This window comes from Protopterus annectens, chromosome 13.part0 (genome assembly GCF_019279795.1).
Source record: "Protopterus annectens isolate FY-2018-M chromosome 13.part0, PAN1.0, whole genome shotgun sequence".
In the NCBI taxonomy this organism is placed as follows: domain Eukaryota; kingdom Metazoa; phylum Chordata; order Ceratodontiformes; family Protopteridae; genus Protopterus; species Protopterus annectens.
Genome location: NC_056747.1, coordinates 1,165,196,024 through 1,165,219,651, shown reverse-complemented (window position 1 = coordinate 1,165,219,651; position 23,628 = coordinate 1,165,196,024). Strand labels below are relative to the sequence as shown.

General features: G+C 40.3%; 1 protein-coding gene across 1 annotated transcript in view; it reads right to left on the bottom strand.

Annotated features, from left to right (window-relative positions):
- Nucleotides 1-23,628, bottom strand: part of ASB16 (ankyrin repeat and SOCS box containing 16) — a 212,996-nt gene that overhangs the window by 48,669 nt on the left and 140,699 nt on the right. The window contains exons 3-4 of the mRNA XM_044055166.1: nt 11,213-11,705; nt 952-1,065 (exon numbers count right to left, since the gene is read on the bottom strand). Of these exons, the coding sequence (XP_043911101.1) occupies nt 952-1,065; nt 11,213-11,705 (607 nt within the window). The remainder of the gene's footprint in view (nt 1-951; nt 1,066-11,212; nt 11,706-23,628) is intronic.

The window sequence follows — 23,628 nt, the reverse complement described above, 5'->3', positions numbered from 1 at the left end:
AGATTGAGAGATATGCCATGAGTAAACTTCTATTACTTTCAGTTAAGTATGAATAATTGTTAAATCAATTGACTATATTCCCTCATTCCCTCTGACCCAGGTCATGGCTGAAAAGGATCTTCAGATAAGTCCATGCTAAAAAACAAAAGATGTATCTACTTTGAAACATCGAGTCCCAGATAACCAATTTTCATTTTCCTGAATGAAAATTGTGAAAACCGAAATGTCCAAACTGTGACATTTTCCCAAGGTAAGTAAACACTTTCCCGAATTTACATGAAACACAAGCCAAAGTAAAACCCACCTAGGTGGGGGGGGGGGGGCTGCACCCCCCACAGCCCTCTAACTATATATACCAAATCCAGGATCACACTACAGTGGAGAAAAGGGCATATTAGGCAAGTGTTTACTTACACTGGGAAAACTTCGCCATTCTGGTATTTCAGTTTTTGCAATTTTTGTCTCAGGAAAATAACATTTGGTTATATGGGCGTCAATGTTTCAGAGTAGATCCATAAAAGATATATGTGTGTATGTTTATTTATAAATAAACCTGCTACATTATTTCTGTGATTTAAGCCATATGATCATGCTTATTTTACAATATGATCACACAACTACACATACGTATATCTCTCCCAGAATGTTTTGGTGAATAGATGCCATGGATGATTTTTTTGGCCTGTAACACAGCAGAACATGTCACTGTGTGCATTCATTCACAACACAAGTGCAAGAGTCACTTTCCTATGTTATAAACACACAGGCACAATTATGTTTGTGTGTGTGTGTGTGTGTGTGTGTGTGTGTGTGTGTGTGTGTGTGTGTGTGTGTGTGTGTGTGTATATGTGTGTGCATGTATGTGCTTGTGTGCGTTTGTATAAAATTTACAGATATATCCTTGTTTTCTGAAGCGTGAAGAAGCATATTCTTGAAATCATAGTTACTCACCTTCCAGACATCAGGAGTCACTTTTTCTACCCATGAAGTGGCTGAAGGCACATGCTGATACATGTTCAATACTATCTCCATTGTTTGCGGGGAGAGAGCGCACAACTTAAGCATCTGAAAGCAAAATGGTAATAGAAAAATAGTACTTACACCTAGCTATAGAGTCTGCAGTTATTTTTAGCAATAACACAATAGACTGAGATTAATTTATTTGTTAGATAACAAGCATGAACTTATTTGAACAAGATTAGGAAATCTGCATTCTGATCGTGTTTCAGCTACAGACATCAAGTGTGCAGTCCTGGTATTCTTACTTAATGAATCTAAGCTACAATTAATGTTTCTTGGTCATTTGTATCATACTTTGGAATTACTTAACTTGGGCTAGACTAGTGACATAGACATTGGACATTTGACTGTCCTACTGGCTGTTCAGTGAGATTCAGAAAGAATTAGAGCCTGTCAGAGGGCTACCTAAGTCTGGATGAACTGAGCTACTAATGACTGTGGGCAGTGGAGGCAGGAAAGAGAAAATGAACAAGTTTAGAGGGAGAGTGGGGCATGTGTGGTAGGCTGTACATTCTCATGAAATCAATCTATACCACAGCAACAAGGAAGAAAACTAGACAGGTAACTATCATGATGATGCTCCTTCTACCTTGGAGGAAATCAGGAAGAGTCACAGCAGACCTAAACTGTACCTCTTTCTGAATGGAGGTGGATAGGTGTTCCAGTTTCATTTCCTGTTTGGGGTGCTGCACTGCATGATCGGATATTGGACCACAGTTACTGCTGGTGGGGATTAGGCTTAGTTTACTGCAATCAGTGGTCTTCTGAGAGATTAAATGCTATCTTGCTAAAATCTATATGAAAGTCTAATAAGTACTAGTATTACCTGCAGGCTTATCTTTTAAGCATCATGAAAATAGAACATAAATTCAGCTCAACAAAACATTTGGTTATTTGAACTGAAAGTGAATAGCTTTCTACTTACAAATCATAATCTTCTTTGATGAGACCTTAAAACAAGGTCCCATCTGTGTGAGCTGGTGGTAGCTTAGGTGGATGTTAATAATCCCATGGCAGCTATCAAAAAGAACAAGGGGGGAGCCACCACAGACCCCGGGAACTACCGCCCCATTAGCCTGACGAGCCTGGTCTGCAAGGCCATGGAACGTATCATCATGGAACTTATAAACAAAGATATTGGTAATCTCCAAACTCTGGACCCCACCCAGTTTGGGTTTGTAAAAGGCAGATCATGTCTCCTAAACCTGATAGACTTCTTTGAAGCAGTCACCAAAGCCGTAGACAAGGGTAAGGTGGTTCACACAGCCTATCTAGATTTTGCCAAGGCTTTCGACACCATCCCCCACTCTGGAATTATAGATAAACTCACTAAACTAGGTATAAATCCCTATGTTACAAGATGGGTTGCCAACTGGCTCACTGACAGAACCCACACTGTGAAAGTAGCAGACTCCAAATCCGACTTTAAACCAGTGACAAGTGGAGTACCACAGGGTTCAGTCCTGGGTCCTCTCCTGTTTGGTATCTACTTCTCTGAAGTACAGGCTAACACAGAAGGTCTTTGGCTAACGAAGTTCACAGATGACTGCAAACTAGGAGCCATAATTGAAACTCCTAACGATGTGGACATCCTACAAAAGGGCCTCACTGAGACAGATGCCATGGCCGCAAGCTCAATGCCAAAAAGTGCATTGTCATCCCCTTTGTTAAAAACTCTGTACCCATGAACTACAACATAGGCGGTAGTATACTTAATACCGAAAGTGTGATAAGAGATCTTGGCACACAGGTGGACAGTAGTCTCTTCTTTGATAATCACATCATCACAGTAGTCAGAAAATCCTTCGACGTGGCACACCTCATCACAAAAGGTTTCTCATCCAGAAAAAAAGTGGTCATTGTCCCCCTCTACTCATCACTCATTAGACCCATTATAGAGTACAATGCCCCTTTTGGTATGTACCTCACAAGACATCTACAACAACTGGAAAGGCCGCAGAAATACCTCACAAAGAGGATTACCGGCCTCAAACAGATGCCCTACGCAGACCGTCTCAAATAACTCCAGCTTTATTCCGTCACATATCGTCTACTCAGAGGTGATCTCTACAAAGCTATGTCAAACCCAGAGCTGTTGGACATGCTCCACTTAAAGAAATCCCAATCCCTCCGAGCTACACGCTCTAGGGACCTAAACCTTGTCACCACAATAAACAGAACATGCCGGAGGGATAGATTCCTGTCCCAGAGACTTCCCATACTCTAGAATAAACTACCTATCTATATCAAACAAAGCTCCTCATTAGCACTCTTCAAGAAAAATCTTGATGATTGGATGGGAAATAGGAAATTCACCCCGGGGATCACCTCTGTGGCTCTGCTCGATAGTGGCACAGGAAAATAATTTTCTTGGGTGGCAAAAGACAGGGTACCTTTTTGGCTGGGCTTGTATAGGCCCCAGGGCTGATAGCCTAGTACCTACCTATGAACCTATGAACCTATGAACAAGGGGAAGGTCTCTGATGTCCTGGCCAGATTTCCCTTAGTAGTATCAATACCACCTTGTGTCCCCCCTGAAAAGAAGCTACTAGCCTAGTGTGACTAACTACTAGCCTAGTGTGACTAACTTGATCAATAAAGGCTAAGTAAAAATAACACAATAATCTAAAGATATTTCATATTAAGTTTGTGGAGTTGCAGAACTGTGGTATATAAAGTTGGGGTGTAAAGTGTGATGACAGCAGCAACACACAGAACCTCAATATGAACAACAGCCACCATGTCTAATACTATAGCAATGACCCATGCCTTGGTGTGGGTAATCCTGGATTTATCCACAGTTGGTGTGGTTTGGTCACGAGGATGAAGCCCGAGTGGCCAAACAAAGACAACCGTGGGTAAATCCAGCATTACCCACACCCTTATTGCTATTATACAATGACATTATTTAAGAAAAAAAATAATTACTTTTCTTAAATAATGTCATTGCATAATGCCTCATTGCTGCCCTTCCGCAGCTGTCCAGTATTCTGCGGCAGTTCTGATGTACTGTGCATGCTTAGGCAGCACATCAGAGCTGTGGGCAAAAGCAACAGAGAAAGCAAGATCTCTGTTGCTTTTTACAAACTGTCTCACTATGTTAAAGGAGTTTAACATAGCGAGACAGCTTTAAAAAAAGCAATGGAGATAGGAAGATCTCCGTTACTTTTTTTAAAGCTATCTTGCTATGTTAAACTCATTTAACATAGCGAGACAGTGTGTAAAAAACAACGAAGATCTTGTGTTCTCCGTTGCTTTGAAAAAGGAGTTATACTAATGGAAAAAGGTCTGGGCGACCGGACCTTTTTCCATTAGTATAATTCTGATTTACAACGTGCACGCTGACCAATCAGTGTGCACGTTTTCGAATATTAATGGAGGGGGGTCATTGTATAATGTGTATTTAACCTCATTGAATTTGTGAAGTTTATTTTATATAGTTACATGAATGCAGGTGGGCGGACTGGACCCATGGGCCCATTTCAGCCACAGCATGTTGTGTGGTCAGTGCAGTCTCAGCTACTCATGTAAGCTATCATCCTTAGTAAGTTCTGTCATGCAAGTGGATGGAGCTCTGAGTGCAGCACAGTAACCCAGGTTCATCTAGCAGATATGGGTACTGGGAAAGCCAGCTAGAAGGATGAGAGTGAGTGGTCGAGGGATCAAGGCTGGCTCTGCTACCAGGTGATGGAGATGTTAGAGGGACAGTAGGATACTACCCCTAAAGTGGAGTTTATGTAGTAATGCAGCAGTTAATAGAAGTGAGCTCAGACGTTTACTTAGCCTGCCAAGCTACTGTGTGAACTACCACTAGACCAGCTATGCAGGATCCACTTTGGTGGTGTACTAGACAACTGCCTTGTGGAGGGTAGAAAGTTTGGTGCAAAACCCCACAACTTTGCCACATGATGAGAAAATCAGTGGCTCTTGTCTCCAGCCAGTGCAGTGGAAAACAGAGCTAGAGAAAGGAAGATCAATGTGCTAAACAGGGTCAGAATTGATGCTTACAAAAACAGTGGGTAACAGAAACTGGGAAAAGCTACAGTACAGCATTTAATTCCAAAATGGCATACTGACAGTAAAAACAATGCAGATCACTTCACTAAGACAAAGACTTTTATTTTAATCGTAAATTGCAGGATCAATAAGACTACATCATGCCTAGGGTCTGATTTGTCAGAAACAAGGAATACATTTACGGTAGACATTATACATTAAATAAGTAATTAATTAATGTAACTGTTTTTTTTTTAGAACTGTCTGACATTCAGTTGTTAATATAAATGTGCTGCAATGGAGTGTTTCTCCAAGACCCTCATCTGAAAATGGACTCTGCCAAGTCAGACTTTCCCAGTCAGCAGGGACAAATAAATAAACAAACTATGCTTTCCAATCACTCAAAGCTTAAAATATAAAACCAAATATGCACCCAGCTGCTCGCGTCGATGAGCAGAAAATTTGATTCCACTGCAGACCTTTTGCAGCTAAAATATCCCATTTTAGAGGAAGCTGGAAATACATTGCAAATTGAAGTTAGTTTATTTTTCCTTATATTACTTTCTTGTAATTTGAAATTGCCTTCTTTCTTCTATTATGTATATTGTAGTGTGTTTTCATTACACTGTGTTTTAATTGTATTCTGTTTTCTATTGCATATTTAAACTAGGAAAGCATCCAGAGCCTTGTCTTATGTCATTCAAGTCACTGTCCCTCTAGCTGCCTGTCCCTTATGTTAATTTGGCCACATAATTCCATCCCTCTCTTCTTTCACTAGCTTTTGTCAGTAAGGACAAAAATCATCATTTTGTGAAGTCACTCCCCTTCAGCTATTTAAATGCATTGGTTCTTCAACTGTATTCCATAGAGGCAGAATACCAAATGCCCATCCCTTCCAATCTATCTTGCTCTTTTAAAATTAGTGGCTCTCCCCTAGATTGCTAAAGCTTGAGTTACACCATCTTCCCATATCTAACTGCTTAGTGCACACTGGAACTCTTAGGATATTATACCATTTTTCCATCTTATCTTTAAAATCTGCAGCATCTAGTCCAAGACCACCAATTATTGGAGAGTCCACATTCTGCCTCTCAGTTGTCATCTTGGGATTAGTGTTTCTGTTTTGCTCCTGGTGAGTGAAGGAGCATAGGGACATTATTTCCTGGACACTGGTGATCACCAGAAACCCTGATAACTGCTTCATAGGTGCTAACTTAGAATTTGTGCTACTGTTTTGCTGCTGGTAAGAGAAGGAGCAAAAGGCATTGATTCCTGACTCTCTGACTAGGCATTAAATGTTTTTGTGGGACCTTCCAAATTGGTCTATTGCTATTGAAGGCATCTACCAGGAAAAGACTACAACAAGCCAACAGATCCCTGCATCATCTAGGATGAGACTGCTAACCACCGAAGAGCACGCGGCCTGCTTCTCAGCTTGGGATTAGTGTTACTGTTTTGCTTCTGGTGAGAGACAAAGCAAAGGGGCATTGTATCTCAGCAGCATGAAGCTGTGGTGAGACCAGCACTAATAGTAGTAATACAAGGCATCATTAAATCCCACCCTGATGGACCTCCTGCATATCCGCAAAAACAACAGCACCAGAATTACACATTCTAAAAACTTAAAAACCTTGCCTGTGATATAAACAGGACCTGCTGGAGAGACAGGTATGTATCTCAGATACCACCTCTTCTCTGGAATAGGCTCCCCATCCATGTGAAACAGAGTTCCTTCCTAACCCAATTCAAACGTAATGTGGACAATTGGTTGGGGAACAGGAAATGCATCCCTGGTGTGGCACCTATGCCTCTAATAGACAAAGGCACCCTGCAAATGGCTCATCTCCCAAGCCTTTGCTTACACTTACTAAGGGTACCAGAACTTGTCAGAGATTTGGGATGCATGGATAGGCTTAAAAGGGCCCTAGTGGCTGTTAGCCTAGCACACACCAATGAACCTGAGTACATTAAGTTGAATGACCTACTGTGAAAAAAATGGGGCAAGGGATAAGACAAGAAGGGGATGAATACACCATGTTCATTGGCTAAAATGGGGGGTGTGGGACAAATTGACAGTACATAGAGAATATCATCTGTTCTGACACAAAGCTGGACTTCACTGATGGTGATGCAAGTAGACATCAGTCTGGGCATATGAATAGGAATGTGCTTAAAGGACAGCCACTGAGGCTGTTATTCATCCAACTTAAAACTGTGAAGCTATATGATGGGTATGCAACAAGTCCGTTCTCCCACTTATTAGAAGCTGGGTACAGCAAATGATAAACACACAAGAAATGCTATTTTAGCTCTTTGTAAGCTAACAGAACTATGTAAAAATTTACAGTAGTTCTGGATACAAAAGTGCCACAGTAGGAGAGTTATTCTGGGTCCATTATCTTATAAAGCCACACTGCAGTATTACATTAAGCCTAACAGAATATAACTGGTTCAGTGAATTACTGTTAAACTTGGTTGCCTTCTTCAAAACAGTCACCAAAGCCATGGATGAGGGGAAGACACTGCACACCATCTACCTTCACTTACCCCAAATCTTTGATACTATTCCCCACTCGGGCATAATAGATAAACTCTCCCAGCTAGGCATCAACCTGTATGTTACCAGATGGGTAGCTAACTGGCTCACTGATAAAACCCACTCAGTCAAAATAGGGGAAGCCACCTCTAGTAGTAGACCCATAACAAGAGGCTGACCAAGTTTGCAGATGACTGCAAGATGGGCACTGTCATAAATTCCCCTACTGATGTGAACATCTTCCAAGAGGATCTTACCCAAACTAATTACTGGTGCCAGAAGCATGGCTTCAAACTGAATGCCAGGAAATGCATAATTATCCCCTTGGGGAAAATGACATCCCCACTAATTATCACATTAATAACAATGTACTAAGCATGCAATCAGTCATGAGGGATTTGGGCACCCAGGTTGATAACAACCCAACGTTTGACCACCATGTTGCCTTCATTGTATGGAAGGTTTTCTACATGACCCACCTCATAAGTAAGGGTATTTCATCCAATAACAAAGAGGTCATAACACCCCTGTACTCTTCCCTTGTCAGACCCATTATCGAGTACAATGCCTCCTTCAGCATGTACCTTGCCAAGCATATGCAGCAGCTGGAGAGACCACAGAGGTTCCTGACCAGGAAAATCTAGGGTCTCAAGCACCTATCCTATACAGATAGGCTAAAAGTCCTATCCCTCTACTCAGTCTCATACAGACTGCTCAGAGGTGACCTATGTCTGGCATACAAGGCCATCTCAGACTCAGCCTTGATGGAGTTGCTGCATATCCATAAGTCAAACTCCACTCACGCAACCCACACACAAGGCCTCAACCTGGTCAGTGACATTAATAGAACTTGTTGGTGGGATAGATTTGTGTCCCAATGACTCCCCCATCTGTGGAATAGACTCCCTCTCCATGTCAAGCAGAGTACCTCTCTAGCCCTGTTTAAGAGGAACCTGGATGACTGTATGGGAAACAGAAAATACACCCCTGGGATCCCACCTGTGTCTCTGCTGGACAGGGGAAACAGGTGCTGACTTTGTGGGAACATGGCTGAAATTCTTGGCTAGGCTTATAAGGGCCTCCGGGCCAATAGCCTGGTATCATCCTATGAACCTATGAACATCTTTTCAATGTACATAACTAGTTTTGCATCTAGTAGATTATACTTCCATGCAATTATTTGTTTCCCACAAACAGAGCAGAACAGAATCCAAAGTTTCTAAGCTAACATTTAAAACTATTTACTTTGCTGTCTGGTACCATCCAGTGTATGCATTATTTGCATTTGGTAATGGCACCCAATAGACTCCAACTCCCCAGAATCCCCTGTTGGGTACCACTGGTATAGGGAAATGAATGATTACATATCTTAGTCAATCATATTCCTTCATTCAATATCCATTTACCCTCCAAATCCAATTCAAGGTCATGGTGGAGCTGGAACCTACCCTGGCAGTCAGGGTACTCATGGTAAAGAGAAAGTAATTTTGAGCAGAGACTAGCTCATTGCAGGAAGCATAGTAATGCACTTATGGACATTTTCGATGACTGTCACTTTACCTACGGATTGTCTTCAGGATATGTGAGAAAACCAGAACACCAGTGAAAATTCAGGTGGATACTAGAAGGACATGTAGTTTGTACACAGAAGGCACATCAGCTGAGGGCTGAATTTGATATCCAGCTTCTGTGAGACAGCAATGCTAAACACTGCACCAGTGAGCAATTCTTCCTGGCTGCTATTCTAAACTGTTCTTCCATCCTATCACAGTGTGCTTTTGAACTGCAAACTCCTAATTTGTCACTACTTGGTGCTAACATTAGGGATTAAGATATTGCAAAGTTTTGGCTCTAGGTCACTTTACCATAGAGGATATAGGAACCAATGTACATAGCAGCCCAGCTGTTGAAGGAATACACAAACACACACACACACACACACACACACACACACACACACACACACACACACACACACACACACACACACACACACACACACACACACACACACACACACACACACACACACACACACACACACACACACACACACACACACACACACACACACACACACACACACACACACACACACACATTCACTTTATAATCGCAAAATACTGAAATATTGAATTTCAGTATCTCGAGACTATAAAGCTGAAAACTCACAAACCCGAAACCCAAAACCGCGAAATTCAAAACCACAACTGTCAAAAAAACACTACACCACACAAACAAACACAAATACACATACCTCCCGACACTACAACAAAGCAACACACACGAACACAACAAAACAAACACACACACCTACCCTTCCTATAAGCAGGGGGACAAGCCCCCCCCTGCACCCCCCATACCCCTGCTACTTATATATACTAACTCCAAGGTCACACTAAAAACCAAAAGACAACCCACCACCACACATTCTACACCCCCCTTGCACAAACACACATCACATACATGCAAACACCACCACTCTCAATACTTACACACTCATACTCTTACCTAACTACCCGAACCCACATCTAAAAACCCCCAACACACTCACATACACACAAACCCTCCCCAAAACCCTTAAAAAAATTACACTTACCTAACATGCCATCACTAATGCGGGTTTGACATTCTGCAGTTTCGCACAACTGCAGATTCAACACTTTGGTCTCGAGATACTGAAATTCAATATTTCAGTATTTCAAGATTCCAAACTGAACCCACACACACACACACACACACACACACACACACACACACACACACACACACACACACACACACACACACACACATATTACAAGCCCTGGTGATCGAGTCACCAGAATAAGAAAAAATGACAACTAATTGAAGAGCCATACATACTGCCCTGAACGACATTAAAAAAAGCAGGCATGTTTCTTACTAACTGCTAGTTTGCAATATTGTCTTTTCCCTCTTCATCATACTTACACAATCTCCAACTCAGCTAGGAAACAGTGAAATAATGCTGCTTTGTGACTGGTAGTTGTATTCACCAACATTGCTTGACAATCACTTGGCATTTCACTGTCTGGATTCAGAATTGTCTTTCACTCACTGGGTATATGATCAGTGGGGATTCATAAAGGCTTCCACAAAGTGTACACTTTGTGCAACCTTTTTGAGTTCAAGCCCTACCACAATGCTTTTGCTACCTATTCACTCAGAAAGGTTACTCAAAGTGTACACATTTGTGGTAACCTTTATGAATCCCCTCCTCAGATTTCCTTTTCTTTCTTTTTTTATGTGATCCACTGTACTTTTGGAATACGTCATTGTCATACTGGCAAAAGGTCATTACTGAAACATTACATTCGATCAGTTCGCTTACTCTGTAACAATGAAAAATAAATAAATAAAAGAATTAAAATAAATAAATAAATAAATAGATTTGAAACCTGGAATTTTTATGTGGATTGTTATGGCTAAAAATGTTGGAGAATTCAATGCAACTTTATTTCAGAAATGCAAAAATACACTGTAAAAAAGACACCCTAAAAGCTAGAAATATTTCACAGGGACTGCACACTAACCTTACCTTGCTGGTTATCAGAAAACTGATTGCATGCTACAAAAAAGTACATTCTTATCCCATTATCTAGGCTACCAGAATGTTAAAAACATGATAATGAATCATACCTCAGGATCAACAGCAGCAGCTCCATAGTTGAACAAAGATAGAACGATTCTTTCTGGCTGCCATTCCAAGTAATCTTCAACTGCATGCAAAATACAGTCCATAGGGGTGTATCCAGCACTGTTAGCATCGTTAACTTGTGCACCATGTTGAAGCAAGAGTTCTACAACCCTGGCATGTGCATTCCCACAGGCATTGTGAAGTGGTGTGTGCTTTTTTCGTCCTGCCACCTTCACATCAGCACCACACTCAATCAGCTTTATGACAATCCTGTAATAACGGCCAGAGTCCCTAGGTTTGTCTGCACCAGCGCAGGCAGCATTGAGAGCTGTTTCTCCCTCCCGAGTCCTATGAAAAATGTCAGCGCCATAGCAGAGGTAAAGCTTTAGGTGTTCCTCTAGTCCATGTTTTGCAGCCGTGTGCAGTGCCGTACTATGATTTTCTTTGCTTTGCAAGTTAACCTTTGCTCCATATTCCAATAAGGATTTCGCACATCTGCAAAGACAAAAGTGACACACTGCTGTTATCTTTGTAGTCACAGCCTTCTATAACCCTACATCCATTCCTTCCTTCCTGTCATTATATTTCATGAGATATATGAGCTAATTACTATTAACATTCTTTCACATAACACATTGAAGTGATACCAAAGCAGTTTGATTTGATGTAAGATCAGGTGAATTAAGGGTAGGGGAATTTCCTTGGTATTCTGGCCACACCTTCCTCTAGTCAGTGTAAATAATAGCCTTGGGCCCTGGGTCTTTCCTGAAAAGGCTTCTAGCCTCAATGGGATCTACCTGCTTAGCAAAATTAAATAAACATATCAACTAAATTCATAGGTTCATAGGTGCTTACTAGACTACTGATCTGTGAGTATTTTAAGAACCCTAGCCTTGCATTCCTAATTTTGCATACAAAAAACCTAGAGATAGGCCAAACAAGGATATGTTGGGACATATACTTGTTTCTCTGTTCATGAGGGACAAGAGTACTAAACCAGGGGTGAATTTGTAGCTACCTATCCATTCATCTAAATTACATTTGACTAGAGTAAGAGAAGTACTTTGCTTTATGTGGAGCAGAAGTCTGTTTCATAGAAGTGGTATTTTCAGTGACAGAAGCTTATCCCTCCAACATGTTTTACTTATTTTGCAGAAGAGATTGAGAGCCCTTGAGTGAGGGGTTATGATGCCATTGGACAATGTAATAGGTTTGATAGAATATGGTCTGTTGAAGCTCTATATGCAAGGCAGAGATCACCTCTCATTAGCTTGTGTGATACTGAGAAGAGGGACAAGGCTTTGAGATGGTCTGCGTAGATTTTATGACTTAGACCCTTGATTTATTTAGTGAGAAAACATTGTGGTCTTTCCTGTTTTGACAGTGTTGGACAGGTACATACCAAAAGGGGCATTATATTCAAAAATCAGCCTAATGAGTGCCAAATACTGAGGAATACTTGAATCCTTAGATCTGGATGCAAGACCTTTAGATACAAGCTGTGCAATGAAAAAGGACTTTCTTACAACAGGGATAAGTGGTGATTAAAGGACTATTCATTTTCAACATGGGTTCCCAGATTCCTAACTACAGGATTTATTTTCAGGGGTATGTTGTCAATGTGATAATTAAATGATGCAAAGCCATGCTTGCCGAAGGACACAATTATACACTTCTTGGCATTTAATTGTACTCCATGGTTTTGGCACCAGCTATTTGTGCCCTCTTGGAGGATCTTGGTGTCCTCTAGGGTGTTAATGATGACACTAAGTTTGCAGTCACCTTGATTCCAGCAAGAGTTTTAAATAACTCCCATTAACATTTGTTTGGGGTAATGGGTATTATTAAAGTCTCTAAAAATATTTAATAAAATCTAGATATACATTTTTACATTTTCTAATATTCATTAATGTTACTAGAAATGTCCATACATGGAAACGTTGGATATAAGTCTCCTTGTTACATTATTGAAAAGCATCAGGGTTTGAGAACAAATTTACTTTTGCTTGAAATCACTTTTTACAGTTATAAACACCATGACAAGTTCAATCTGTTCTACTATACATTTTTTGAACATTGAGTTACTGAGTGTTAGATTATGACTTACATTTTAATTTTCCTCATAGCTAGATGTTAACAATTTTGCCAGTACCAGATATCCTGGGTGTCCATTTCACACTGTTATCATCAAGCACTGTTAAAGAAACCAATATAAAGTCTCCTTTCTAAATGGTTACAGTTTTATCAAACAATTTTATTACTACTGGAATATCCATTCCTGGGAATAAATGCACATTTACAATGAATTTTATTTTATTATCCAGGCTAGTTTTTATTGCTACAACACATCTATCCTTATCTTACCATGCATCTATAACTGGGGGCGCTTCATTAATTGATATGCACACTCCAGTTCATCTGCTGATTTAGGAAAACATTGTATGCGATGTTATAACAATATATTTAATTTCTGGTGTTCACTTGTTGAGAGATGTGTTTCTTATAGCACTATAATATCTGGTTTCAGTTTTACTAAGTTTGCAAACATTTTAGTTTAACAGGACTGTAATATTTAAAGAAATATCTGCACTTCAGCTACTATTGTTATTTGGCTTATCTCCATGCAGACTCATCTCTCTCACTTATTATCTTTTTAGAGAATTTCTGTAAGGCAATTAAACTTCTAAAGTATTTCAAAACAGCCAGAGAAGACAGAAAAAGAGGAATGGATATCAGCACCTATTTACCCTCACATCACTATGAACTTGTTTCTGTATTTTTTTCTAAATCTTTCATCAAACAACATTATGGCTGTAACACCCAAGACTGTTTTGACACCACTGATCTTTAGGCTTAACGAACCAGTGCTTACCTGAAAAAGTTGCTATCAGATGTTAAGCATTCTCCAAAGTATCCCACACAAAATATTCCTTACTTTAGTCAGAATTAGAAAATCTTTAGAACATTAACATTAAAACATCAAATGTTACTATGCTGTATTTTTATCATTAATAATATATTTTAACATGTTTCATTTACCAGAGTACCTACGTTCACTTCTACGTTTTTAACTTCTGCAACTACTGTGAAGTCTTATTTTGTTGTACTATAATACAGAATATATTGTTTTTACCTTTCCTATACAATTGGCAATATTTATGTATCTTTAAAGTTTAACATGACTTCTGTCACTTCAGTTTTGTGCCTTTCTTTTAATTATTGGATTAAAAATGAGTAATATTTTCCTCTTTCCAAGAATAAGATACTATATGTAAGTACTAGAATAGGTTGGCCACAAATATACCGAATATATATTAACATTTTCTTGCACACTTTTGACAGTCGAAATACTTTACAGTAATTTCATCACATTTTTCTCTACAATGTGTAATCATAGTAGCAAGGGGAAAGGAAAAGGCAGAACTATGGGATGGAGGTAAGGTTAGGGAGGAAAGAAAATAAGTTGGAAAAAAGGTACTTAGCATATGTTTGCATTGAAAGGCTGAGACCAACAGAGTCAATATTTGTATTAGTTCAAGCATTCATGCATAGGTTTATACAGTATTAATATGTACCAGCTTCTTACCAACAGTTAAAGATGATCTTATTTTTATATGATTTATATTAAAATAGTTCATACCTAGTGAGCCTGTCATGTCTTAAAACCCTGAAGAAACATTTTAGTATGAAAAATATGTTGGTATGATGACATTTACACAGTATTTCTCATTTTGTGACAAATGTATTTGGTTTGATATTGTTTCACTGTTTATTGTTAGCGTATACCAGATCGTTAAAAAAATGTTTTAGTATAATCTTGTATAATGCTGTGTCATGCCATGTATTTAAGACTGGTTTAACTACAGAAGTTTTATATCAAGAGATGATAATTTCATAATATTCATTGTCTTGCAAGTAACTGATTAAATATTAAATTTGAAAATATAAATCCATCACTAATTGCAGCTGCCCTCTGATTGAAATATTAAGGTCAAAATGACTATATCTTTTCCCTCATTTCTTGGGTATACTCACCTGATCCAACTTTTATTTGAAATATTCTCATTTGATGCCTGTCAGAAGATGAAAAATAAATAAGTATTGTGTTTGGAACAGTCTGTAAAATGGAACACTGTTCAAGAAAACTGTTAAAATGGTACAAAAAAATTAAAGTGGTATCTGGATCATTGGTCCTGAGGGATGAACCCCCGACCACAGCCCAAGCGATCCATATCTGATTGGTGATAAGGGTGTCTGAAGGACAGGGTAGAGAGGGCTGAGTCTGATCTATTGATACTAGCAGAGAGGAAGATCATTAGTCCCACCACTGGTGACACCTAGTGGTGTTTGAGAACATCATCCACCCACTGTCTTCTCCCACACTGTTAGGGTGTTTTTGCTGAGTCAGAGAAGTTATATAAGCAGGCATGCCTACTGTACCCAACCAGGCAGTAATGGGGAGTTCATGTACAGCCCAGGGGTGGGAAGGGTAGGCTGTTCCACAGGCTTAAAGCTGGTCTATTTCCTACCTAATGACTTTCCATACTGAGGGATCAAATGGGTCAACAGGGCTTCCCAGGTTGGAACAAACAGACCATAGGGCTTTCAGCTGGCCTGGGACACCTGGGTCTTGTCTCTACAGAATGAATGGGTCAACTGGATACAGCAAGTAGAGCCATTGGGCAGGTCCTGTGGAGGTAGGAAGGGTGAAAACGATTAAATGACTGTTAATTTATGTGCAGAAAAGTGTTAGTTATGTTTTATTGCTTTCAGAAAAAAATGAAACCAGCCTTTTTCACTATTAAATACATTTACCTGTTTGTTTATGGAGCCCTGTCTTTTTTCTCTCCTTTACTAAAAATTAACCAGCAGGTAGACTTGGCTGCTAATTGGCTGATTTTTTTCTAATTATGGTGTGATGTTAATTCAAACAGATTCAGACTGATGCAAAATTGTAAGATGCAACAGTCTCACTCCAGTAAAGGTCTAGGCTACAGATATATACATGTGTCATCCTTCTTTGTGGTCACTGGTGGACCTTCAGAGAGGATCTTGTCTGTGTTTTACAGATGATGGTACTTGTCTGCCTAACGAGGAAAGCGTGTTAAAAGAAAAACAACTGAGCGGCAGTGACAATGCTCATGAGCAAAATCGGTTTACTTTGGTGTGATGGAGCTGGCAATAAATTTCTGAGCAACTTATCATAATTTTGTGTGCTGGAGGTTTTTATTTTTGTGAGTGCACATACATATATGTATGAGTGCAGTAGATTTGATCACAGCATACATTTATCATGTGCTTCTATTTTTGATAAATTTCTTCAGTGAGTACAGTGGACAAATTATATTATGGTTCAACTACAGGAGTCTGATTGTTATTTAATTTCAGGAGTTATCCTCTTTCTCCATGGTTTTGAGACCATGGAGTAGTATATTTAGTTTCCAGGGATGTGAGAGCAGAGCCCCCCATGTAGCAGGGTGTTGGGGGACAAAGCCCCCACATAAACAGAATCTTTTTTATGTGATCGCAAATATAAGATGTTCATTTACGTTGTGATCACTTTAGTTTGGAGTTTTTTTATTAGATGATTTAAATCGACAGTGAATTTTTAGATGATTTTTTTCTCTCAATGAAAGTTCATTGTCGATATGTGTGTGTGTGTGTGTGTGTGTGTGTGTGTGTGTGTGTGTGTGTGTGTGTGTGTGTGTGTGTGTGTGTGTGTGTGTACACATACCCACACTCATTCACCCACACCCATGACTAACATACATAATTGAAAAAAAATTGAAGACACACACACACACACACACACACACACACACACACACACACACACACACACACACACACACACACACACACACACACACACACACACACACACACACACACAAATCACTCAAGCAAGCTAAAAATAACTCCATTGCTGACATGTAATATACACTACATCTAACCTATGCATAAAACTAACACACAAAGCAAAACTAAAAAAACACACATATGGTTTACATTTGGGGATGTCATTTCCCACACTTCTGAACTTTGAATTTGACCCAACACCCCCTAACTTATATATATATGCCAAGTTCACAAGTTGTGCAGTCACAACCACAATGAATCCACCTCCATTCTGCTGCTGTAGTTGACATAATCCATCTTGACTATAGCAGGAGTTGACAAACCCTGAATTTGATTAAAAATACAAACAATTCAAAATATTGACCAACTATGAAGCTGAAGAACTGCATGGTAACCATATATCACATACACTCATACACACATGCATACGTGTGTGTGTATTTTAGACATACATATATATAGAAGTGTTATATTTTTAAATGAAAAGACATACCCCCAGGATTTACTAATCTTCTGTGTAAGACTAGATTAGTCTTACACGGAAGCGCCATTCTAAGAGTATGACAGCAGCGCGCCATGCATATTAATGAGGGTGTGCTGCCTCAACTCTAAAGCTTACACGGAGTGTGGACGAGTGTAGGGGGAGTGTCAGATTGCCGAGCAGTCCAAAAATCCACGCCCCTGCAATGAAGAAACGCCGCAATTTTAAGTTACATGAGCGAGTCTGCTCAGATGTGCACAATGTAACACTACACTCCCCCATATGTTAAACAACTGACAAAATTAAAAATAGAAAGATTTTTTTTAATTTTTTTTATTTCATCCAATATAGCTGCTCGTATTTGCGCGTGTTTGCGTGGGTTTGCCCATTGCTTACCTACAGTTAGCAGCTTAGACACCAGAAGAGGATAATAAGAAAAATATATGCAAATTAAGCAAAATAGTGATAGCGTAGTGGTTAGAGCCTTTGCACAAAGAGGGGGCATTCCCAGTTCGAGTCCCACTACTGCACATTCCATTTTCTGTTGGAAATCTGTATACAAAAATATTTCCTGACATTTTTTATGTATAAGTTTTGTAAAAAGCATTGAAAAGTTAAATGTAGTAGTGAACGAATTATATATATATATATATATATATATATATATATATATATATATGTGTGTGTGTGTGAAGGTGAAATGGCTATGCATTCTGAGGCATGAGTACCCTATTTTAAGCAATATAAAGTACTGCTAAGCACATTTTACCAGTATTGAGCATATTTTAATCCAATTGCTCGTAGCTGCGCACTGCATTAACCAGTGCAATGTCTTTGCTCGTAGCTGCACACTGCACTAACCAGCATAACAATGTATTTGCACGTAGCTGCGCACCGCGCTAACCAGCGCAACGTCAGGCAACATCGAGCAACGTTGAGCTACGTCGAGCATCGTCGAGCAATGTTGAGCAACGTTGGGCAAAATCGGGCAAAGTTGAGCAAAGTCAGTTAAACACGGCCACACCTTCTTTACTGTACCTTAACCAGTCAAGTCTGCCCAGTAGGAAAATAAAAAGCAATGACAGGGCTCAAACTCAGGATACTGTGCACTATAGTCACAGTACTTAACCACTAAGCCATGACAGCATTTCATAAACATGCACTTTCAACAGACACTTATCTATCAAAGGAATTTTAAACATTGCCAGCATCAGCTAAGCAGGCGTGGCTACAGCTGCGTTTTTCCAAAATTGGCCAATCACAAATACGTGTGGGAAATGAGGCATATTTAAGCTCCACAGGTGGGAATACTTGCTATAACTGGTTGTAGCTTCCTTCTGCAGTCAGCATGGCTGGTATTGGAGAAGGCACTCGATTTAGAGCGCAACGCTGGGGCATTGAGGAGTCCAAAGTAATGGTTTGGCTCCTTGTCCACAATCATGAGGAAAGACTTCTGCGGGGCCAGTACCAGGGTACCCAATATAAAACAGAGGCCTGGAACAGTCTTGCCCGTGATCTCACCAGTGCCACTGGTGTTCCTCTGACTGATGAGCAGGTCAGGCACCATTATTCTGACCTGAAGCAATGTAGGGAGGATCAACTGGACCAGTGTATCCAAGAATCCTGTGCAATGCCTAATGCCCCAGTACTGAGTAAGTAGCCATTGTATTAAGTAGTTAAGAATTGCTATGCTTGTCTATACTATGGATAGGTATGTCTCAATATCACTGCATTTACTTCACAGCTGCAGCTGTCCGGGCTATGAACCAGCAAGCCCATGAAGATAGGCTGCCAAAGCTGCATCATCAGGCAGGCTAGTAATTATTCTGCATGTACTGTTATATAAAATAAATGAGAGAGCCTTCAAAAAGTGTTTTATCCCAATAAATAAAGGTGTAATAATCCTTTAATAAATGTATAATTCCTGGAGTGTGTCTGTGTCATTTTCTTTGATATGTTGTACTGTTGCAGTCTACAAATAGTAGTGTTATATTAAGTAGTGTCGACCCACACTTGGGTAGGCTCATATAACGTGGATGAAGGGAGTGCCAGTAGCTTTTATGCATATTTACAGCCCCCAACTGTTGGTTCATGCCCAGCATGTACAGGTTAATCTGGCAGATGAGTAGCTTGATATTGTGCTCCCCAGAAATGTCAGTGTGCTGCCAGAAATGTAGGGAGCTGTTAATATATAACTAATACTTTCACCTCATCATATCTAGATAATTATATGAAAGTAGAGCTGTGAGTGTACCATCTTAGCAGTAGTGTGTGTGAGCAACTCTCAAAATATGTTGCAGTAACATTTGCATCTTGGACAGTTTGTATGTAAGATACAGCTCATGTATATAATGATCTAGCAAACTCCAGTTGCACAATATAAGGACACTGGGTAGTGTAATAATACATGTAAGTGACATATAACTGCAGTTAATAGGAATGTAGTGAAAAGAAGGATATATAAGTTGCTAATTGAGCTATCTTTTTCCACCCTACTGTATGTGCATAAAAATGCAATTCCACACCTTAATCGGTATGTCTAATCTCAAAACATTTGTTGGGACATATGTCCTATTGGTTTATAAATATTTGCATTTATTTCTATGCATGTGCCCTGTTAAAATACCACAATATCGGTAGCCTATTGCCATCAATTCAACCTGCATGCTGTTGTAATGTCCACTATTGTTCTATATATGCATGTGTTATGCTTGCTTTTCAACTGTTGAAAATCTGGTGTGTTGGGTTAATGGGAATACCTCTGCATGCTGTTATAACTAATTGGGAATGCTTTTGACTGTTACTAACCCATATCTTTATTAAACTCTCCAAAATATAGTTCTTATGGGAAGGCCGGTCCCAGAGGACCCACGTGTCCCACCTGAGCTGGCCATGGCACCTGGCACCAGCAGATCTGGTGCCCAGCCTGGGACCTCCTCCTCCATTGGCCCTGTGCCACCTTCAGGTGGAAGCACTGCAGGGGATGGGGCTCAGCCCCCCCCATGCAAGCATGTGTGAAGGAGGGCCGCCTATCACCCGTCTAATGGTCCAGCCTGTGGTGCGTAGAGAGATTGAACGTTCTGTTGCAGAACCTCTACACCAGCTTGAGGCCTGAGTGGACAACTCCTGGGTCAGCCTGCCCCTCCTACACAGCCCCTAGCACAGCCACCCTCTGGGCCATGAAGGTGCAATGGTGACTGCCCACTGGTGGGGACCTCAGTCCCACTGTTTCCATCTGGGGGCTCATGGGCTTGTGATTTCCAAACATCCCTCCCCGTCAATGGTATTCACCCACCACGTGTCATATACTGCCCCTGTATGCATCATTTGTCTTGTCTGATTACCTCCCCAACCTACCTCCCCAAATATACCTACTTCCCCTACCCCACATTCCACTCTCACCTGAAAAGAAAAAAAGGGCAATCTGCTCCCAAAAAAAAAAAAAATTACTCCCCATACATAGCTGCCCATTTTGCACACATGTCCACTGGACACATGAATTCATGTTATTTAATTGGCATTACAACATACTTTGTTGTCCTCACCCCTCTCTCAGGGGTTGAAGGTTTTATATCTACCTCCAAATTTATTGCATATGCACAGCTGTTGCTGTTGAAGAAATGGGCAGCTATGGACCTTCCCTACACCCGTCCTGCACATCCCGAGCTATTTTCTATACTGTCTTTCCCTCTTTGTGCCCCTTTTTCACCTCTTTCCTATCTCCCCATTTTTCTTTTCTTTCAAAGAAATGAGAGCGGGGGTTAGCGGGAGTAAGCACTATTAAGCAGTAGTTAGTGGGTTTACGCGGGTTTGCGCTTGTTTGCGCTTGGCTAAGCAATGCGCAGCAATGGGCAAACCTGCGCAAACCCGCTTACAACTGCTTAACATGCCTTAGTCATTCTGTATATGAGGGCCCTTGTTCTGCTCAGGAGCAAAATAAAACACCTCTGTAAGTCTCGAACCCTGGACCTTGCACACACTACACAACATGAAGTACCACTAAGTCACGGTAGATATACATCAAGTTGGTGATTAAACAAATATATCAGAATGAGTGAATGTAAAGGAAAAATAGGAATACCATACCACACAACTTGTTCTGTGGATGTTAACCAACAGTGGTTGTGGGATTACATTACATGATTGTGATAAGAGAAGCAGCCATTCTAGCAGGAAATAATGTTACACCATCACTTTACAACCCCACACAGTATCACAGCAGGACAAACACTGGCATATCTGTTTAGGGCAGAGGCCATACCTCCCAACTGTCCCTAATTTTCAGGGATGTCCCTCATTTTGAAACAAATTTTAGCTCTGTCCCTCTGAATCCCTCCAAAAACTACTGACTTTGGCCAGAAAGGTGGTGAATTACACTTAATGAATAATGACAATAATTAAGAGTTAGACACTTCTTTTACTTCAGAAAAGGTGTATTAATTCAGATGCTCTGATTCTCTCAATGTCTCGACTTAATGGCACTAATGTTTTAAAGGTGTCCCGAACTGTCCCTGACTTTTTCTTCACTTTTCCCTGAGTCTGTTCAAATATGTACCTGAGTAGTTGAGAGGTCTGGCAGAGGCAGAAATACAGAGGCATATCAGCCTTTCTGCTGTTACACACTGTGCAGATAGCTTTGGAAGGAGTTTCGGAAGCATGCCCTTATGTAGGAATACAACACTGAAATACAAATGGATGCAGCCATGTACTGGTAGCAACCAACTGTAAGAATGCCATTGCTCTATTGCTGAAAAGACCTGTGTGGTGCACAGACAAAAAATAACAGGCTATTCTCTGGCTGTCATGTGGATAGGTCCACAGTTGGGAGTTACGCAGACAGACTACTTGCCTTGATAAACTAACATGTACACAGCAACCCTGTAAGTCCAGCAAGATAAAATCCACACAATAGTACTTACACTCTCTGTACTTCTGCAACCCTACCCAAATGTAGAATATACCTGTGTGTGCAGGGTCTACCAAGGATGTAGGTAAGCAGACTTACAGTACTGAAATGTGTCCAGTTTTTCTGAGCAGCTTGTGCTAATGTCAACACTAAAAAAGCACAAACTGTTTAGAACTGGGTAAATGAATATTCACAGTATAGCAGTTCACAAACAATTCTTGTGCCAAAGGAATACATCTCAATAACTAGCTTTGTATGGCAGTTAATTGTAACAGTTGAAAAGAAAGTACATATTTCCATGTATCTTGGGGGTAGCATTTTTAGGGGTGAGTACATTTCTACACTGACAAGTGGGTACTGGAAGCAGCAATATTAGGTCTGAGTACAAAATGTAAATCTCTGGCTACACCCCTGGCTTCTGATATAAGAACTATACCAACCTTCTGTCTTAAACAATGATGTCCACAGCAAACAAGGATGATCTCCATCTTGGAAAGCTGAAAGGGCCACGCCTACATGAGTCAGCAATTTATAGTACTTGGTTGCTATGACAGTGATTACAGCAATTACTACACAGCAGGCTGCATGCAGTTAGCAAATGGTGGCCACTAATTGGTGCAGAGGCCATCACATGCTCATGTGCAAATTCTTACAAAAGCAAGCTGCAATCTCTGCCAACAAACTCAATCACTCTATTGCAGAGACTGACAGAGAGAGAGAGACAGAGAGAGAGACAGAGAGAGAGAGACAGAGAAAAGGAAAAAGAAATATTACCAAATCATACAAAGGAAAGGTATGTGACACATATATATTTACTGGCATGTAGTAGATGTTATTGAAGAATAGTTTACATAATGTGAACCATTCATATGTAGCAGCAGTACTTCTTTATGCACAGATGTTCTGCTTAACTACTGCTATGGACAATACTGTGTGTACCTGTGGGCAGTGGGACATACCTGTGAAATGTGTAGCTCAGCATTAAATGTAAAAGATCTGATCCATGTTATCTGTGTTCTGTACAGTAGTGTGGCCAATGGCTGTTGGGGGGATTAGCGTTGACATTATATAAACATGGGTGTGACAGAACAACACATGAATGATAGTCATATTAAAGAGTAGCTTAGCACTGGCAACTGCTGTAGCAGTCTAGTATGCTTATCTAGCATCTG